The sequence below is a fragment of the Rhinopithecus roxellana genome, chromosome 16, assembly GCF_007565055.1.
Source record: "Rhinopithecus roxellana isolate Shanxi Qingling chromosome 16, ASM756505v1, whole genome shotgun sequence".
NCBI classification, from domain to species: Eukaryota; Metazoa; Chordata; class Mammalia; order Primates; family Cercopithecidae; genus Rhinopithecus; species Rhinopithecus roxellana.
Genome location: NC_044564.1, coordinates 56,114,071 through 56,134,182, shown reverse-complemented (window position 1 = coordinate 56,134,182; position 20,112 = coordinate 56,114,071). Strand labels below are relative to the sequence as shown.

At 42.0% G+C, this 20,112-nt stretch overlaps 1 protein-coding gene across 2 annotated transcripts in view; it reads right to left on the bottom strand.

Moving 5' to 3' along the window:
* RCL1 (RNA terminal phosphate cyclase like 1) overlaps window positions 1–20,112 on the bottom strand; it is a 64,921-nt gene that overhangs the window by 19,553 nt on the left and 25,256 nt on the right. Inside the window, exons 2-6 of one of the 2 annotated variants that reach the window (XM_010389082.2) lie at window positions 18,307–18,378; window positions 14,859–15,034; window positions 8,977–9,051; window positions 7,941–8,065; window positions 838–963 (exon numbers count right to left, since the gene is read on the bottom strand). In XM_010389082.2, coding sequence (XP_010387384.1) covers window positions 838–963; window positions 7,941–8,065; window positions 8,977–9,051; window positions 14,859–15,034; window positions 18,307–18,378 — 574 coding nt within the window. Of the gene's footprint in view, window positions 1–837; window positions 1,000–2,323; window positions 2,407–7,940; window positions 8,066–8,976; window positions 9,052–14,858; window positions 15,035–18,306; window positions 18,379–20,112 lie in introns of those variants that run through there. The other variant, XM_010389090.2, reaches the window with a different exon arrangement.

Here is a 20,112-nt window from a genome sequence, read left to right as displayed (position 1 = left end):
AGACACAACCTGTAAGCCTCAGATTTGAAGTGAAATTATGCCATCATTCACACTGAAATGATTCAGTAAAAAACAAAAACAAACAAAACCCACAAACAAGTAAAGCAAATTTGGCAAAATATTTACTGTTAACTATAGGCAGCAGTAGTATATCTCAGTATTCACTGTACTATTCTTTGATATTTTCTGTAGGTTTAACATTTTCCTAATTCAAGAAAGTGGCTTTAATTGCTTCTCTAACTTCCTAGTTAAAGCAAAGCCTAAAACAGCCATCTTCATTACATAGAGCATCATTTTTTAAGAACTTATTTTCCATATTTAGGATGTTTTTCTAATTTTTAAAATTTTTATTTTTTAGCAAAGCAAAGGTTTTCACTAAACCAAATTCAAATCTGCAATAGCAACTTTCTCTGGATGTAAATATGTCGTTTCCACTGATGAAGAGAGATGTCGACTTACACTTAGATAACAAAAGATTTTAACCCTATACTGTTACTTACTCAGGGTGGAAGAACCTGTTCGCTTTAATTTTTTTGTTGAAACAGAGTGAAGATGGAATTTAAAGCTTAAAGCATTGTGTATTAATAGATAAAGGTTTTAACTCCCCAAGGCTAGGAACGAGACCCTCAGCTTCCAGCTCTAGTCACTGGGATGCTTTCCATGTGACAGGCACTCAAGAAATGCCTGTTGGTGACAACAGCAAGAAGTCAGAAGGAAATTAATTCTGAAATTGTTCTTCCTCTGGCTGCGCAACCTCAGAGCTGGCAGTTTTAACTTCAACTAGAACAGGCATGTGAAAAAGCTGCAGAAACAGACTTCAAAAACACAGATACTTACTTCCCAGAGTTGACTCCTTTCATGTGATCTGTGTAAATATAGATATCAGGTATGAACTTGTTGAGGATGCTCCTTGCAGAATCCACAATCCGGTTCGCCATCTGAGGTGACACACGTACAGAGTACCTGCAGCCTGGAGTTAAGGATGTCATTCTGCTTGAACTCCAGGACAGAAAAAATCAGTTATAAAGCTGGCAAGTATTTGTGGAACTGTAGTAATAAACTAGGACTTCCAAATCTATTGTTTTCCAACTGTATGTACTGAATTAGTACCGTAATTAATTTTTTTTCATTATTATAAAAGGTCATGGCGAAAACATCTAAACAATAAAGAGAGTGGAAAGTATAAAGCTGGAGGTCCTCAACCCCACCCCTGACTTCCTACAGACATGCTTCCCCTAGAAATGGTTCAAGTCAATTTTGGAAGGCATAAAGACACCTGCCTCTCTGTGGGTCACGATCCAGGCTCCCTTTGAAGTACAATACCTAAGAACACTTTCTATTCTCTGTCCATTCCCCCTGCTGTAGCCAATGAGTCTCTCTCTTAAGAACCTAAGCCCAGAACAGACACCACACAGGACCTGGGCAATCCCAATCCACCTCCTGGTATGCTGACGGGAGAAGCAGAAAAAGTTCAGTGAAAGAACATGGTTGCTGCTATTTATAAATATATAAAAAGGTTTTTCTAACTTACAGGGCCTATTTTCTACTATTTAAGAATTAATTACTCCATTTGTGGATAACATAGCCTCCTCACACCTGCTACCTTATAGTTAAAATATTAATAATTAGCACTCCTACAACAGGGCACCCCAGAAAAGAAAGGAGGAAGATATTAGTAACTCAAGTGAAAAGACTAGTGCTTGAGGAAATGGAAATTATTGCCTAAAACTAGACTTATAACAGAAGCTGGCTTTCGCCAACCACACATGTCAAAGAAAAAATAAGTGTGTATTGAACACTTCAGTGTGCAATATGGTCAAGAGATGGCTATATATTTGGAACTAAAAAAAGGAGAAATAACATGTGACCTTCCCACTATCCTGATACAAACCCCACGTGACAAGTCCAACAGGTAAAACGAGGTGTGTGATCTGCCCATTCCAGCCCAGTGAGTGTTCAAGAACTGCTGTCAATAACATATTTAATTTTCATTTGAACTGCAGAAACAAAGTGCTCAGAGATGATTCATGACCTGATCTGGCATCTAGCTTCCTTTTTGACCCATCCTGAACATCATACTAAAAGACCAATCTTCGTCATGCTGGTGCCAGTCTCTCGGTGGCTCCTGATCCTCCCATATCTTGTTGTTAGAACCCCCAGCCTGCTCAGTGTGTCCATCTTCAGCTCTGCACCATCAACCCATCCATATTGCCCAAATTCCTCAACCTGAGCTGCTCTGCCCCATTCTCCCAGCTCTGAGGTCCCAAACTCTCTCCTGAAACCCCCCAGCCAGCACCCAAGTGTGGGCTCCACTTGAACTTACCATACATCTCTCTTCACATACACACATTTTGTTCTTGATCTTCAACAAGACCACACACTCTACAAGGGCTTTACTTCTGTAATCCCTCCCAACTCTCCAATACACTACTTTTGTACTCAGAAATGCTCAATAAATATTTAACTTGACTCAAAGGACAAACCTGAAATGAGGAAAGAGCAAAGAGGGACTTTTCAATACACACACAGCCCAGTTACATCACCATCTCTTCAGTCCAGAATGTACTTTTGACCACAGACAGCTTAGACAAACAGTCCTAGGTCTCATACCCTTTGGACCAAGTGGGTGCTGTCCTTCTGAGGTCTGAGGCTACCTACTCTCCCCAGGAAAGCATAAGAGATGTCACCATCCTAACACATAATCCCACAGAGCTCATGGCTCCCAAAGTTCTTTCACATATATTATCACCTTACTTTATGCTCACAGTAACTGTGCGTTGAGAGCCACGGTTCTGAGTTCTAGGACTTAACATTAAAGACAACTAAGACAAAAAACTAAGACACTTGCTCAAAATTAAACAGATCTGACTCCCAAAAAGCATCTTCCTCCTCTCACCCATCCCAATATGGAAACATGAAGGGTAACGCACAGTACAAATTCAGGGCCAACAGAACCCTGTATTAGAACTCAGGCGGTGAAATGAAGAAGGCAAAGGAACTTTAAAGCCAGATACATCGAGTTGCTTAGAACCATCTGGCTTGGTATGCATGTCCTACTAAGGACTGTCTAAGAGCTCCCAAGTTCTAGAATGAGATTATCTCTGTTCAAGTCCCAGCTCCAGCAAGCTGCATCATTCCAGGTTAATTGTGCTAACTTCTCTGTGCCGTCATTTCCTAATCAGTAAAAGAAAGATAATCATAACACATTCCTTACAGAGTTTGGAGGCGTAATGAAATAAAATGCATGTAAAGCTCTTAATGCCTAGTGTGTAGCAGGAGCCCAGCAAATGTCAGCTATTGCTTTTCTTATTACTCATCCAAGATTCAAATCCCAAGCAGAAGTTCTTATTCTTTCAGGAATCAGAGAACTCTCTGAGAAACTGATGAAAGCTATGGACCCTCTCCTGAGAAACATATATACTCACAATTTTGCAGAAAAATTTTCAGGTTTATGAACCTCCTAAAGCCCATTTATGAAAACCATATTAAGAACCAATACCAATGTATAAATCCATAGCTACAGTCCATATATATATAGGACTCCCACTCTTCCCCTTCCCCAATGTTCCATGTCAGAGAAAGCTAAGAGGGATACGTGTGTGTGTTACAGTAGGTGGAGATAAAGAAAGATAGCTTGATTCTCAAAGTACCTTCCCTATAATCAAGGAAAAGAAACTAGATTATCCCACAAATTCCAACTTAACCCCCTTTACTGCCAGCTTTTTCACTTAATTCTCATGTACCAAATCATGAGCTCCTAGGATAGCACTGCAAAACTGAAACAGAATGCTCCTTTCTCTTACGCCCCACATAAGGCAAGGGTGAGAAACAGAGTGGGTGGCATTAAATAAAAGGTAACTACTGTCTAGTCACAGCTGCTGGCAGGAACCAACACCGGCTCCCTCTGGGCCCTGGCTGGTAGGTCATCTTGTAGAATGCAAGAGGGAAAAGATACACTTTGGAAGTAATTCAGTTAAGACCACAAATGCACACAAGAGAGTGAGCCTCATTCTCCCAACTTGAGCCCTCCTATGGGAAATACAACCTCCAAGCTTAGTCCAGTAGTCAATAAGCCTTGCAAGGAAAAAAACCACAAAACCAACTCAAGCTTTTTCCAAAGGCAGCTCTTTTTTTCCCAGGCTCCAAAACTGGAGAAGAGGGTGATCTCCATTCAAATCAACATTCCTTTGAGGTGTTTGTGAAATGGGCAGCTCTGCAGAGCAGTGGCTTAAACATTGGGTTTACAGACAGGGATCTGAGCAAGGGCACTGTGTCAACTGTCCTGGGGAGCTGGGATGAAACCTCTACCAGTCAGAGATATATTGGGGATGATTTCTGTGTCCTATCCCCTGCCTCCAGGGAGGGAAGAACTTGGGACCTCACAAGTCTCTTCCTGGCTCAGGTTCTACACAGGGAAGGTTCCAAGAACATTAGAGGGAGAAGTCAGGGAGGAACAAAGTTACACCCAAGGTGCCCGGCACCGCAGCTCTTTTAACTTTTATATTCTCCCCTGGAAAACCCTTCCCCATTTCCCAGCACCATCATCAAAGGACACGAGCCATCTGCACACCCAGAGAGAACAAGGGGGACCCCACTGTGATGAAAACCATGTTGTTATGACAAGATTGTGTCAAAACAGAGCACACTGCCAGAAATCACATTTCCAGACTACAGAGACTGGATTCCAAACAAAGTTCACTGCCACCAATACAGCATAAAGGAAACACATCTCAAATAAGGAGGAAAAAAAACAACTACCCCCCAGACAAACCCAAAGTAGTACTGAAAGTGTATTCCTGTACACTTATTGGAATGTATTGGAAAGTGTATTCCTGTACGCTTACTACACTTTTTTTCACCATTGCCAAAAATGTTGCGGTTAAAGCCATTAACCGCAGTGTATTTGGCAATGGTGAAAAGCAAAAAACAACTCAATGGCCATCAACAGGGTTTGATTTTGGGTGACAAGGATGGTAAAGATGTGCCTTCACAGTGGGGCATCAATGGTGGGATACAATGCATCTGTTAATAAGAATGAATTCAAGTAGGAAAGGCACATTGACTTTAAAAACATACACCTAGTTACACTGCATTTCCATTTCTTTGTAATCTCATTAACCTTATTCCAGCTCCTCTGATTTGGATATTAGAGTTGAACATCACCTTAGAAAGTTGCCTGGGCAATTTAACTATACATCAACCTCAGGGCTCCTAGGAAAGGAACATTTCTCCTTTTGCCCATTCTCTCCTGGTACACACAAGGCTTGACACTTACATGGGCTAGGGGACAGCCATGCAGAGAACAGACCATAATCCAGGAAGGCTTTGTTATTTTGTATTCCTGTGCTTTTGATAATCCTTAAAAAGAACATCAGGCAGCAATCCAAGTTTGAGCTTCTATCTTAACTAGCACTCTCTCTGCCCATGACTCTGCAGCCCACCCTACTCCCTGCCCTTCACCACTTACTGTTCAAGCTATTTGAGGCCTCTGAAAAACAAAGTCCACGCTACACCTCTCTTCCTCCAAGTAAGACCATCCCCAAACCTCCTGAGAAATACAAAACCTGACCTTAAGCATCCACTCCAGCCCTGAGAAGCAGGCCTTCTGGTCTACCCCTCCTTGTCACACTCCCGCCAGTAAAGTCATCCCACAGCCCATCTTGCTCTATGGCCTCCAACACCTGTCCCCACCCAGATCCTGTTAGCACCTAGAATTTTACCACTTTTAATATCTGAAATCCGAAAACAAAACTCCCTAAACACAATCTCTTGTCCTACACAGTACATGTATCTATTTCCACTAGACCTGATCTTTAAACCTGTTAAAAGTTTCTTGTCCCTTGACCTACTTTCTCCAGGCTGGTGAGCCCCTGTGACGATCCTCAGTGAAGAATGTACTTCCCGATGCTCCAGCACCCACGCTCCAACTGTCTCCCTGTAGGACCCACCCACCTTGCCAACCTGCATCCATCCTTGGATGAAATTGGTCCTCCCACGTTCTCTACTCCTCCCTCTAGGCTGCCAATTGCCACTGGACATAGCCACATGGCCATGCAGCTGGCAATGTGTTAACATTTCACCTTCAGCCAGGACCTTCGTGCTGTTCCACAGCCTTTTCCTTATCTTCAGTTATGATGCCCCACTGTGAAGGCACATCTTTACCATCCTTGTCACTCTCTTATCCTACCCTGCCCATCCCCTTACCCTCAATCTCATCCTAACTCGGTAACAACTGAAAAACTCACCCCAACCCCCTTCCACTCACCTCCACACAGCTCTACCTGGAGCCACCCTTACTGTATGCCTGTGGCGTTGAATCCATCCCCTCTCAAGTAAGAATAAAAAGAAGAGTAGCAACCATTTACCCAAAGCTACTTACACACCAGTGCCTGCTACTGTGCAACTATAATCTCACTTTACCTTCATGGTAGTCCCACACAGCAGTTATAACAGGACTAAGATATATAGGCAACCAACGCTTAGGGCCAAAATGCTTCCATTGGTGAGTGGCACAGTCAGCATCAGCACCCACGTCTTTCCGACTCCAGGACCCGGGCTTTTAATCAGCTCATTAATTTGCTTCATCGGCATTAACAACCTACAAAAACACTCGAATCCTTACCAATCTTTTTGTAAAAGGGAGGGAGTCTCCCCCGCTCTCGCTTCATCAAGTTACCACCTCATCCTTCCTTCTCCTTCTCTTTCCTGTCAAGATTCTGTAAACAGTGGTCCCCACAAGCCGCCGTTTCCCTCCCCTTCACTCCACAACCCAGAATTAGTCCCTCAGGATCGAGATCCAGCACTCTTCCCCAGGGTATCAGTGGCAGCCTGCTGCTGAGTCCCTCAGCTTTTCCCCCACCCCAATGCTAACTCCTCAGGGCCTTTTAAGGCGCTGACCTGAGCTTCCAGGAAGCTATGTTTTGTTTATCCTCTTCCCCACTCTTACTTCCCTCCTTACTTAACTCTTGCTTTCAAGTTTTGGTGGCCTCTCAGGGTTCCACCATCCTTTCTTTGCATTCTGCATAGTATCTGATTCCAGCCACCTTCAGCTCTTCACTGGCTCCTGCCTGTCTTCATGCCCCATTCTACCATCAAATGCCATAGACCAACCTGAAATCCGGTCACACTTCATTACTTGCCATTCGCTAGAACCACTGTGCGCTGCCACCTCTTCTCAGGCCCATTTTTCTACCTGAAGCACTCCTCCTTTCTCACTCTACTTTGCAACCCTCTGTTCTTCAAGGCTCCTTTCTATGGGAAAAAGTAAAAATTACATGCCTGTACTTCAGAGTCACATAGACAAGGTTCAAATCCTAGCTCTGCAGTGTGACGTTATTAACAAATTCCTCAAGCTTTTGACCTCTCAGTTTCCCCATCTGCAAAAAAGGATGTAAGTGAAGTCAAGAGTCAATCTGAGGCTTAAAAGCATGTAAAGGGACTACTGAAGTAGAGGCAGAGTAAGTACTTAATAGTAGATATTGTTCATTATGATTACTCCCGCCTCCCCAGGTCCTCCAGACAAAATTGACCACTGTCTACTCCAGGCCCCCACCCCACTGCACACATCATTTTGCATGTTATATCAGAACAGTGTGTTTTCATATTTGGCTCCTTCACTGAATGATGACCTCTTCTGAGGGAGGAACTGCAGTATATTCATGGCCCCCAAACCAAAACACTTGAGAGAGGATCACATACATCAGAGCCTAAATGCTAACTGGAAAATTAAAAAATAAAAAGAATGACTCAATCAATGTAGTCATGGTGAGGCAGATAACAGAACATCCTAACTCAGCCAGCAATTATGATTTCACTGTTAAGACTTTTCAAAGTTGTAGTCTAAAATGTAAATAACCTCGGGAAGAAGTAAAGCTGTTAGTCATTCTTATCTTAGTGAGGCAAGAAAAAAGAAAAGAAATCCAAATAAACGGAAAGGATACGCCATTCCTCTAATACGTTTGATTTTTCCTGGATCTGTGAGTTGAATGGGCTTCAAGACCTTCCTTACAGGACATGAGAAAACCACTTCGCCTCCTCCTCCAGGAGGCATTCCCCGTCGCACAATCTACACAGAGAGTGAGAAAGATGAGGTGAGGATGCAGCAAAGCAATGGATTACCCTGACACCCTGCCCAGGAAGGTTTACACCAACAGATGCTTCTTTACAAGGCATAGCTCTTCCATATTAAATCTGTCATTCCTTCAAGACCAACAGCACCTTATGTTGGCTCCTAGAGAGTACACGCTCAGCGTGTGTCAAAGTCCAAGTCTATTACCCAAGTGGCTGTGCCACTCACCTCTTTAACCCTGAAAAGGTCACTTTTTTATCCTTAAAATATGGAGCTGACCTAGTCCATCATCTGAGCCCATTTCTTAATAATCAGAAACCACTTTTTCTCCTCCCATGCAAATAACTGATCTACCAAAACATTATTAAATAAAAATGAAGTCATTTCCCCCGTTTAAAACATGAATGTAAAAGGCAGAGATGCTAAATGGTTTACCTCATTGGACTGATATAATTCAACAATATACAGATGCTTAAACTACTTCTACTAGATTTTGGAAATACTGAAAATTCTCAGGGACATCCAGGCTGGGAGCCCCTGAATATAAATTATATCCAGATCATTCAGATCAGAAAGCTAATATGGCCCAAATCTATTCTCCACTGCTTGCTAGCTGAGGGACATGGGCGGAGCTGTTGCGAGGAGAAAAGGAGTTAGTCTTTGTAAACTGCTTAGAACAGCCCCTACCGCAAAGTAAGTGCAACAGAACTGTCAGCTACGATTGTTATTACTAAAGGGTCCCTTGCAGTTCCAAGTCTGCAGCGTTTACTTCATGAGCCCTGTGAGTCTTCTGATAACTGGTGACCTCAAATGTGACACACATACACTGAGTCACACAGCTCTTCCAATGAGTCAGTGGGAAAATGTTCTCCACAGGAACATATGGTCAACAGTTCAAACATTCTTACCTTCAGTTCAAATGATTCACCATCAATCCCAAATTGTTTCAACAAAGGGAGTGCTGTTGCCTTAAGAACATCAACCTATGAAATTATTTCAGAAAAGAAAAGTTTAATTAAACCTTCAGCAGAATAGAAGAGTCAAAAAAACAAGTGAGGCTTAGCAACCAGGTAGATGATGCAGTGTGGTAAACAGAAAGGATGCTGGCATATAACTGAGTGAGTGGGCTGGCTCTGCCTGAGGAACACTGATTTCACAGGCCACTGGGCTTCCCTGAGCCACACTTTCCTCATTTATGACATGGAGACCTACCTTACAGTCATCATGAGCATCGGAGGCATAATACAAAAAGCATGGAGAGACTGGACTGTTGTAGAAAACAAATGGATGGAGAACCCTACTCATTTTTTTTTTTTTTTTTTTTTTTTTTTTTTTTTTTTGAGATGGAGTCTTGCTCTGTCGCCAGGCTGGAATGCAGCGGTGTGATCTCGGCTAACTGCAACCTCTGCTTCCCGGGTTCAAGCAATTCTCCTGCCCAGCCTCCCGAGTAGCTGGGACTACAGGTGCACGCCACCACACCCAGCTAATTTTTGTATTTTTAGTAGAGACGGGGTTTCACCATGTTGGCCAGGATGGTCTCAATCTCTTGACCTTGTTGATCTGCCCACTTCAACCTCCCAAAGTGCTGGGATTACAGGTGTGAGCCACCACGCCCAGCCTGGAGAACCCTACAGATATAAATGCTACAGAAGAAAATATTTTCATTAACATTTGTCCAGTATGGTTATTTAATGTTTAGAGCTGGTAGCATTCTGAGTCAAAGCAAACCAAATGAACTATTCAGCAGCTCACCTAAGAATGCCAATGATGAGCACCACACAGGCAGCTAAAGGGAAGGTGATGGTTTTACATGGGAGTGGGGAGTGGGGGTGAGGATAGCCTCAAACTACAGGAAGCAGCACAAACTCAAAACTACAATGACAACATCCACAGTTAATGGCAAGACTTTGCCGCGTGTTACTGTTATCTCCTCCTGCATTCCGAGCTCCTAGGAAGTCTGGGGTCTTTCTGATCCATTTGCGGATTCCTGATAAGGGTAGAAAGATGACATTCAAATCATGTACTGTTATGTAACGAGTCGGCAAATGTTGCCTCAACTGCTACATGGGAAAGAAAATTACTCCATTACTTGTTCCCTTCTTGGACCTGTCAGCTGGACCTGTGAGGGTGGGCACCACACAGAAGGCATAGGAAAAGCCCTAGTCCTGGTCCCAGCTCTGCTTCTAATTAGCTATGTTGCCTCAGACAAGAAAATCACAACTAACTGAATTTCCTTATCTCTAAGGCAAGGGGCTCAAGCCCAGCTATCTCCAAGTTGCAACCAACTCTAATAGGCTAAGAAGCTGCAACTAAATATTGTGATATCAGAAAATTACCAGACGTAGGAATGACCTGTGAGGCCTAAGAACATGCTTAGAATGGATCAGGTGGGGCAAGGGAAACTAGGAAAACCATTAAAGATTAGCTAATTTTAAATATTAAAGCTACAGCCTGAGCAACATAGTGAGACTTCAACTCCACTAAAAAAAATTAGCTGGGCGTGGTGCACACCTGTGGCCCTAGCTACTTGAGAGGCTGGTGGGAGGATCACTTGAGCCCAGGACTTTAAGACTTCAGTGAGCTATGATCATGCCACTGCACTCCAGCCTGGGAGACAGAGTGAGACCCTGTCTCTAAAAATAAAAAAATAAAGCTAAGCACACTCAAAAACTTAATATATGCATTTAGCATTGCCAGATAAAGAAGAATACAGCTGAGGCTTAAGGGCAGCAGGGGAGAAGGCCAAGTCAGATTCTGAAAAAGCAGGGGATGCAATGCTGCAGTTACTCTGGCCAGCCACCGGCTCTCCTGAGGGAAAAAAAAGGTGAAAAAACACAGCCTTCCTTCTGGCTCATCCTTCCTATACCTTGAGTCACAAAAGGTGAAGCCAAATTTACTTAGTTCAGCCAGAAGTCCAAGGATAATTCCAGGTGTAGTCTTGTCCCCTTATCACTCTCCATCTGACATGGAGGACAAGCAACTTGGTGCAGTGGGACAAGAGCAGGAAAAGCAGATAAGGGCTTGGGACCTACTCTGCCTCTCACTGGCTGTGAGACCCTAGATACTTCCCTGTCTCCTGGGCCTCAGTTTCCTCCTGTGTAAAATGAGAGGCGGGGCTGAACACTCTACAGTCTCCTGCAGCTTTGCACATTCTAGTTTTAGCAGAGTGATGGTGGCCTGCAAGTTCTGCTTAAGGGAAACTGATCGGTCCACTCTGAGGTCAGAGAGAAAAGGCAAAGCTCTCACCGAAGTGGCGGCTCAGGGCAAAGGCATTAACATTACAGTGCAGTCAATCAATCAAAAGGTAAAAATGTAATCAATCTATGCTTAAAAAAAGGGGGGGGGGGAGGGAGAAAACTGCTCTCCTGTTACCTTGTCTGAAACACCCGCCTCACTGAGTTGGTAGAAGAATTAAAGAAATATGGATATACACATACATACATATGTACACCTAGAATAATGCCCAGTACACGGTAGACATTATTGTACTTCTTTTTCTTCTCTAAGAGGGAATTGGAAAAGAATGGAATCTTCACCCACCATTGGAGCAGCTTGTTGGCACCAATAAATAATTACTGGGAGCTCTGGTGCCACACCACTAAGAGTCAGGAGACCTCGTAAAACTTTTCTTCTCTTTAAAATTTCTCCCCACTTTCTATTCTCTTGCCTCTAAGGAACAAATGTCTTCTTCCTCTTCATAAGACTCATTCCATCACCTCTGTTTTCAATCCTTATCCCCTCTGGACTTCGGCAAGGACTCTCCGCTCTTTTAATTCTTTTCTTTTCCATTACAGCTTCTCCTCAGCCTACAAGCAAGTTCAAACTTCCCCTAGCCTAAAAAAAATTCCCAACCTCAGCTCTTAAGAACTTCTGAAAGAATCTCCTAACTTTCCAATAGCTCTAGTTCCTACTCGTTCCTCTGTCTGTTCCTGTCCTTATATTCCAATGATATTGTTCTCTCAAAGGTCAATAAAAATGTCTCACTGCTGAAACTGACTCAACTCCGGCAAAGAGTGATTCTGTGGATTATCCCTGACTTCTTAGAACTTGATTCCTGCTTGACTTCTCCAAATACTTCTATCTTCACAGTCACTCTGTCTCTAGCTCCTCTTCTCCCACTCACACCTTAAACACTCATTTCTCCTTCTTCCATTCTCAGTCCCTTGGACCACGGGGCAGAAACTCTAATGCCCATGGAGGGCAGAGAGGAAGCTTAAATGAATGATGAAGTCGGCTGTGACCTGTGTCCAGCTGAAGGCTCACACTTTATCCAAAAAAGGCAGCTGCTACTCACCTCCAACTGATGGCTGTCATGGAGGAACCACCATTCAGTATTGTCACACTGCCCTATTATAATGTAAAATCTGGAGTTTCAAACATGAACAACCAATTCAGATACATATACACACCACCAACAACCACCACCACCACCGCCACCACTGCCACACTGTACATGTCAAAGGAAAAACACGTGAAAGATGAATTCAGCCAAACCCACCAGTGTTCAGCCTCAGCCTAATCAATCTCATATTCCTAGAGGCTTAAAGTATCAGCAGGTAAGATTCTGATGACCTGTCTCCGAGGCTCCAGACAATAATTTCTAACTGCCAATTGGAAATCCTTACATGGTCAGGCTGCCAACATTCCAGGGAACAGGACCAAAATAAAAAGCATCACCCATTATCCTACTGTAATTTTCCTCTTCTCTTTGTCAAATGGGAATGATCTTTACGATCATGATCCTTTATGGCAACCAGGACAGAAATTGTGAAGTCATCTATGGCCCCTTCCTCTCACTCCGCCTCCAATTAGTTGTCCTATCTGCCCCTTCCTTTCTCCTTCCATCTCCATAATGCCCAAGCTAGTCTATCACCTCTCCATTCATCTTTCACTCAACCTCCAGAATTATCTTCCTAAAACCCAGGCTGACTCTGATTTTCCCTCCTCAAGAAACCCTTTCTGACACTAAGCACTTTGCTTCTACCTCTATCAGAGCCCAAGGGTATTCATCCTTATCATCTCCCTAAATGAGTTCCCAGCTGTCCACCCCATGAGACTAGGAGTTTGTTAAGGACTGAATCACTCATTTCATCCTTGTATGCAGAGAGTAGAGGCAGACATGAACTAATGAGGAAATCACACAGAAAAGAAGAAGCTAGAAATGAAGGAGCCATGGAATGAGCTGAAGATGTCACTCTTTACTCAGGATTAGGTATATTTATTTTACTCTGGCCTGGAGTCAGATACCAACCAAGGTAATTTTAGTCATGCAGCTGGCAAAAGCAGATAATCCTACAGCATAAGAAAACAGATTTTTGGGTACCACTTCTGAGAAATTCATCAGCTGATCTTTTGTCAATGTTAACATATAAAATTTTTAAAATATTGCCAGTGAGAAAAGCTTTTAAGATAATCAGCAAGTATAGAAAAAAAGTACAAAACTGATACACACACTGCTGTATACTTCAGGGCCTTTTTCCACTGTTTGAGGCACCTTCCTCTCTTCCAACCTAAAGGTATTTATACCTCTTCTCACTCTTTTATGCAAATAACTCATTTCCTATAGTCTTCTAGAAAATGCAAAAAAAAAAAAAAAAATCACTTAATTAAATAGTCTAAACAGTTTACGCAACATTCCTTTACAGCTTAAGAATTCCAGATCTTGTACTATACTCAGTATCCTAGGAAAAAGAGCTTATGCAGCTAAATTTCCAAGAAATGAAGAATAAGTTTTTATTGCCTAAGAACATACTAACAACGTTTATACCCTAGTAGGTATCTTGGGGAATACCAGCAGTCTCTACTTTGGGGCTCACAGCATCATCTCATTGGTCCTCCCTGAGTAGAAAAGCTACATAATTCACATTCTGCCTCAGAAGCTACCCATTCATTGGTCTTGGCCTGTAATGGTAAAGACAAGCATACTACCTCTGTCTGGACTTTGCATCATGGCCATCAGTTTTAAGGTATCTTCTCTGACAGCAGAGCATCCAAAAGCAGGGAATCCACCCCTCCCTACAAGGGAGGAAGCCCTGGGCAGGACTTCTCTAGACTTCTCTAATCTCTCTGTCTCTCTCTGACACACACACACACACACACACTTCATCCTAGAATGGCACGAAGACAGTTGTGATCATAATAAAAAGTTTTGCTTGATATTAAACCATTCTCTCCATATCTGCAGAAAAATTAGCATGTTTAATAAAAAGCTTGCTCTGGCATGGCCCTTGGTGAAAAAAATAAAATAAAAATGAAAAGCTTGCTGACACCCACAAACTATCAAAGCTCACACATTCCTTTCCTGACTTTATGCCCTTTTTCTATCTGCAAACTCTTCTCAGAAAACAAAAGCCCTTGAGTTTATGATTGAAGCCTGGGTAAGTCAAGATTATGCTGTAGCAATGCCAAGGAACTATGATCTCCTGCCCAAAATTTGATAGGCTGCCCTCTAGCCTCAGCTACCACAGGACCTTACAAAAACTCCACTCTGACATACTACAGCCAACAGAACTATAGTTCATGTCAACTATGACTGCGAGCAACTGTTTTGAAGGTTCTTAGGTAACAACAAAAGGCGCCTTGGTAACTGTTAACAATAGTCCTGAATTTGATGACCCTAAGTTCTGGTTCATCTGTGTCCTAGAGTGATTAACCTCTAAATCTCAAGGTAAATAACAAAAGGAATATACATTTGAAATAAAACTGCTTTATGAGGAACTTTTTTCTCACAAGTCGGGTTGTGACAAGAGACAAAACAAAAACCACACCACGGTTTGTTCTCAATACTCACTGAAGGGTCAACCTGATCATTGGTCACTCCTCGTAGAACTATTTTTAACGGGTGCTTCATAAACGGAGCCAAGCAAAGAAGACTCTCCAGGTAATAGCCAATGCCACGAAGGACGCTACAGTCATGTTCCACAGATCCACCATACAGGAGGCCAGGCTGATAATACAAGGTTGTTCCTTAAACCAGAAGAAAAAGAGCCACATTCAGCAGGAAAAAAACTAAAATGTCACAAAGGTAATGAAGGCAGTGAGTTCCAAGGGGAATGTCTGAAAAGGGCATCCAAGAGTGCCTGAAATGCCATCGCTAAGAGCCCACACTTCACTCCAAAAGCTGACTCACTACTGTCAAGCCCCTGTAACAATAATAAACTGTGAATGTAATTTAATAATCAGTAATAAATTAAGCCCCTCCCTAAGCCATCTGAGTTGCCAAAGTCATGGCAGGGCACAGAAGAGAGATCCTAATAAGCACCCTAGTCTCCCAACAGCACACTCTCAGACTAGGCTGACCACAGAGGGGAATTACAAATGATGTGCTTAAATCATCACACCAGCAACCAGCATCCTCCAGGGCTGCTGAAATGAGACTTCTCATATACCTCATTCACCAAAAATGATGCCAAGAAAAGGCAAGTACTTTATGGCATTCAATGCCATTAACAGTAGCTCATTTAATTTAATATTGATACATGGAAATGCCTAATATGTTATGGCTTTAGTGGAAACTACTATCTTTATTCACTTTTCACAAAATCATATCATTCAAAAAACTTTGTTTTGTTTTGAGACAGGGTCTTGCTCTATCCCCTAAGCTAGAGTACAGTGGCATGATCACAGCTTGCTGCAGCTCGACTTCCAGAGCCCAAGCAATCCTCCCACCTCAGCCTCCAGAGTAGCTGGGACCATGCCCGGCTAATTCTTTTTTCTTTTTCTTTTCTTTCTTTCTTTCTTTCTTTTTTTTTTTTTTTAAGAGAAAGGGTCTCACTATATTGCCCAGGATAGTCTTGAACTCTTGGGCTCAAGTGATCCTCCCACCTCAGCCTTCCAAAGTGCTGGGACCCTAGGCACATACCACCACGTTCAGCTAATCTTTTTTTTTTTTTTTTTTTGAGAAAGGGTCTCACTATGTTGCCCAGGCTAGTCTTGAACTCCTAGGCTCAGCTTCCCAAAGTGCTGAGATTACACACATGAACCACCGTGCCTGGCTATCCAAAAAGCTTCTTACGCCCATCTCAGCTTCCCAAAGTGCTGGGATTACAGGCATGAACCACCATGCCTGGCTCTCCAAAAAGCTTCTTACTAGATTTACATATCAATGTAAAAAACTGTTAATGATCTAGGAAGACATAAATGGTGGAACAGGGTATTTCTGCTGCACAAAATATTTTGCAATGCCCTCTGGCACAATTTACCAAAAATATATTTAACATTAGAGGAAGGAGGCATGTTCAGTCACTCAAATGGGAAAAAGTTCTTGGGACTTTCATAAAATAAATTTAGGCTTTACTATATTAAACACTAGAATCCAAACAATCACAATCAGGACCATATTCTTATCAAAGTAATGAACACTTCTCAAATGGATTCTGGATCAGTTATTTGAAATAGTTGTAAGGGCCACAAAACCATTCTTTAGATCAAAAAACCAAAAAAAGACTATATATTCACTAAATCCTTCAAATCTGTATGTTTATTTATATAAATTAACCAAATGAGAAACTGGCCAGATTATCAAAATGAAGGCTTTTACTACTCTGATGGGGAAAATTAAAAGGACATGTAGTGGGAGCAGAATCACATAAATGTCTTACTCCTCAATCTACGTTGCAGATATGACTAGAAAAGAAGAGAATTGGGCCAGGCGCTGTGGCTCATGCCTGTAATCCCAACACTTTGGAAGGCTGAGGTGGATGGATCACCTGACATCAGGGGTTTGAAACCAGCCTGACCAAAGTGGTGAAACCCTGTCTCTACCAAAAAATACAAAAAAAAAAAAAAAAAAAAAAATTAGCCAGGCATGGTGGCAGGCACCTGTAATTCCAGCTACTCGGGAGGCTGAGGCAGGAGAATCGCTTGAACCCCGGTGCCAAGATCGCACCACTGCACTCCAGCCTAGGTGACAGAGCAAGACTCCACCTCACACACACAAAAAAAGAACAGAAATATCTGTCTTCCAGATCACCAAAAAGTTACTGAAAAAACCTCCAGCAATTTCAAAGCAAACAAGCTAAAGGAAATTAAGGGACTCATAGCTGGCAAAAGACATGTGAGTATCTCATTCCCAAAACCTGTTCTCTATAAGATATGGCTAAACACAGCTATAGATCAGAATATCTCATGTGGTCCAGGACCAAATATGAACCCGAGCTTGCCTTAAGAGAGCCAAGATAGGGAAAATATCAGAGATTTATTTGTGGAATGTGTGTGGAAAGGTACAGAGTTAATGGAGTCAGCCAAAGGATGTTTGCCACGGTTTTCCATACAATGTAGACACAAGTTTCTAATAGAAAAACTAAAAGCTAGAAACAACCTAAATGTTTATCAGTGGGGAGTAGTTAAATAAATTATCATGCATCCATACAATGGAATACTATACAGAAATATTGAGGAAAACCTGCATGTGCTGGCAGGGCAAGTTCTCTGAGACATTTGTACTAGCAAAAAAAAAAAAAAAAAATGCTGGCTGAAGAACAATATGAAGAGAATGATGCTGTTGATGGTCTGCATTATGCAAATGTCCATGTAAGCAAATGCTGTGATAGTGGCTACCCCTGGAGAGGGGAATGGAAGAGGAAAGAAGTGAAGGTATGTTCACATCTTTTGCATATACTCGTGTAAACTTATTTTAACAAACAAAATTTTAAAATAAATAGAATTCAGCCCATAAACTACCTCACAGAGTTGGTTGAAATAATTTAATGTGATAATATAATAAATGGACTTCGGAAAGTTTCATGTAAACATTATGTATAAAACATTTATTGCTAAAAAAAAAAGAGGAGGGACTTGCTTATGGATCTGAAATTTTCTATCTTCTAACTTCCTTAAATCAAATGTATGCCCTTCAAATTGGGAGACTTCATGCACACCTTTGGAAAATCATATCACAGAGAGGTAACTGGGTCTTTCCATAGGAACACGGTATTTTTTTAAATGATCTAGAATGATATGCTTTTACTATGATCTACATTCACAGCTTCCTCATATAACTCCAAAGTTATACTCCAGAGTTCCTCATATAAGTCCCCCCAAAATTCTAATTTATGGTGATTTATATAATACAAAGTGATTAGTGAAGTTTTAAACATAATATTTATACCATTAAAAAGAGTGAGATGGATAAGCAGAGACTGACTGGAAAAAAAAAAAAAAGAAAAGAAAAAAAAAGAGGGAGAAACAGGAATGCTTTAGTGCACGGAGGTGCTTTTAGGAATCTAAAAGGAGCTTACCTGTTTGGTTTATTTCAATTCGAGAACCATTCGTTATTTTATCCAACAGCCTTATGAAGCTGGCTTCAAAATCTGTGAAGAGAAAAAAATCTGTGAAGAAAAGAGAAGACAGACTGGCCTCATGTCAGGTCAACATTTCCAGAGCATACGCCTGATTCAGGTACTATGGCAGATGGCAGGTTACCTCCTGCATCACACCTGGGCTTTCCTAAAGGACTGGGTAGGTTCACGGGTTGAGGAACCTCAGGCAGCTGAAAAGCACTGACTGGTACATATATGTTTAGTAGAACTTAGAAACAATTCAGCTTTCGCACTGCACACACACACACACACACACACACACACAAAATAGCAGCTCTACCAGCACTCTAATGGGATATTAATATCGGCAGCATGAAACCTTGAGACCTATTCTTCTGAACTCAGGAGGGCATGTCAAATAACGAGGTAACAGTAGAAGGTAGAGAACAATTTTAAAGTCAGATTCTTCCCTGCTCCAGAATGCCTGGAAGGAAAGATTAAATTGAGGCCCACCCTTCAGTCTCAGAGACAGTAAGAGATCACTATCTCTGCCTTCCAGTAAAGTGTCCCTCCCTTTTCCCTTCCTCTACCATCTTACTGATTTAGAACTATCTAACCAGTTCAGTTTTTTATTTTATTAAAAGGGTGTTTGAATATACAGTATTACTGCCATCTTTTTTTTAATGCATGAGAAAAGACTGGAAGAAAAAAGGTGAAATGTTAGTAAATGTTTTTATCTTAATGATTGGATTTTATATAAATTTAATTTTATATTAAAAGTTTATTCTTAAGAGACAGGGTTTGTTGCCCAAACTGGAGTGTAGTGGCATGATCACGGCTCACTGTAACCTGGAACTCCTGGCCTCAAAGGATCCTCCTGCCTCAGCCTCCCACGTAGCTGGGACCACAGGTGTGCACCACCACTCCTGGCTAATTTCTTATATTTGTAGAGATGGGGTCTCATTATGTTGACCAGGCTGGTCTTGAGCTCCTGGCCTCAAACAATTCTCCCACCTCAGCCTCCCAAAGTGCTGAGATTATAGTCATGAGCCACCAAGCCTGGGCAAAAGCTGGTCATTCTTTGAAAGAGAAAGAGAGGGGGAGAGGAAAAAAGAAAGGGAAAGGAAGAGAGTAGATTTTAAATGTAAGATTATGGGAGGAGAAGTGAAGACTCCTCTAGCTTTCCTTCCCCTGAGTTAATCTTACACACAAACACACCCCTTAGTTTTAACTTCCTGCCCATGAACAAGGACAGAAAGACCAACTCTTCTGCCACCGAAGGCGTTGTGACTGCCTGACACTTTTAGACAATTCTCACTCCTGTAAGAAACCAGCAGAGTTTATGGACACACAGTCCAGTAGTCACCTAAACTGATCCCAAAGGGTGAGTGGATCGACCAAGCAATTCCCATCCACCTAGTCTGTTGCTTAACACTGTCCCATAACTCTTGTCATAATGGATTCTGCAATTTGTACAAAGGGCATTGGGCTAGAAATCAGAGAAACTCCATTAAATCCTGAAACAAATAACAATGGTTAATAAAGCTGCTGTGTGTTGCACGCTTACTTTACACTAGATATTCTTTCATTTAATCCTCACATCCCTGAGGCATGGAGTGTCATTCCTATTTGCTATGGTTTGAATATTCCCTCCAAAATTCATGTTGAAACTGAACTGTCATTATGACTATATTAAGAGATGGGACCATTAAAGGGTGATTAAGCCGCAAGGGCTCTGGCCTCATGAATAGACGAATGCCATTATCACAGGAGTGGACTTATTAT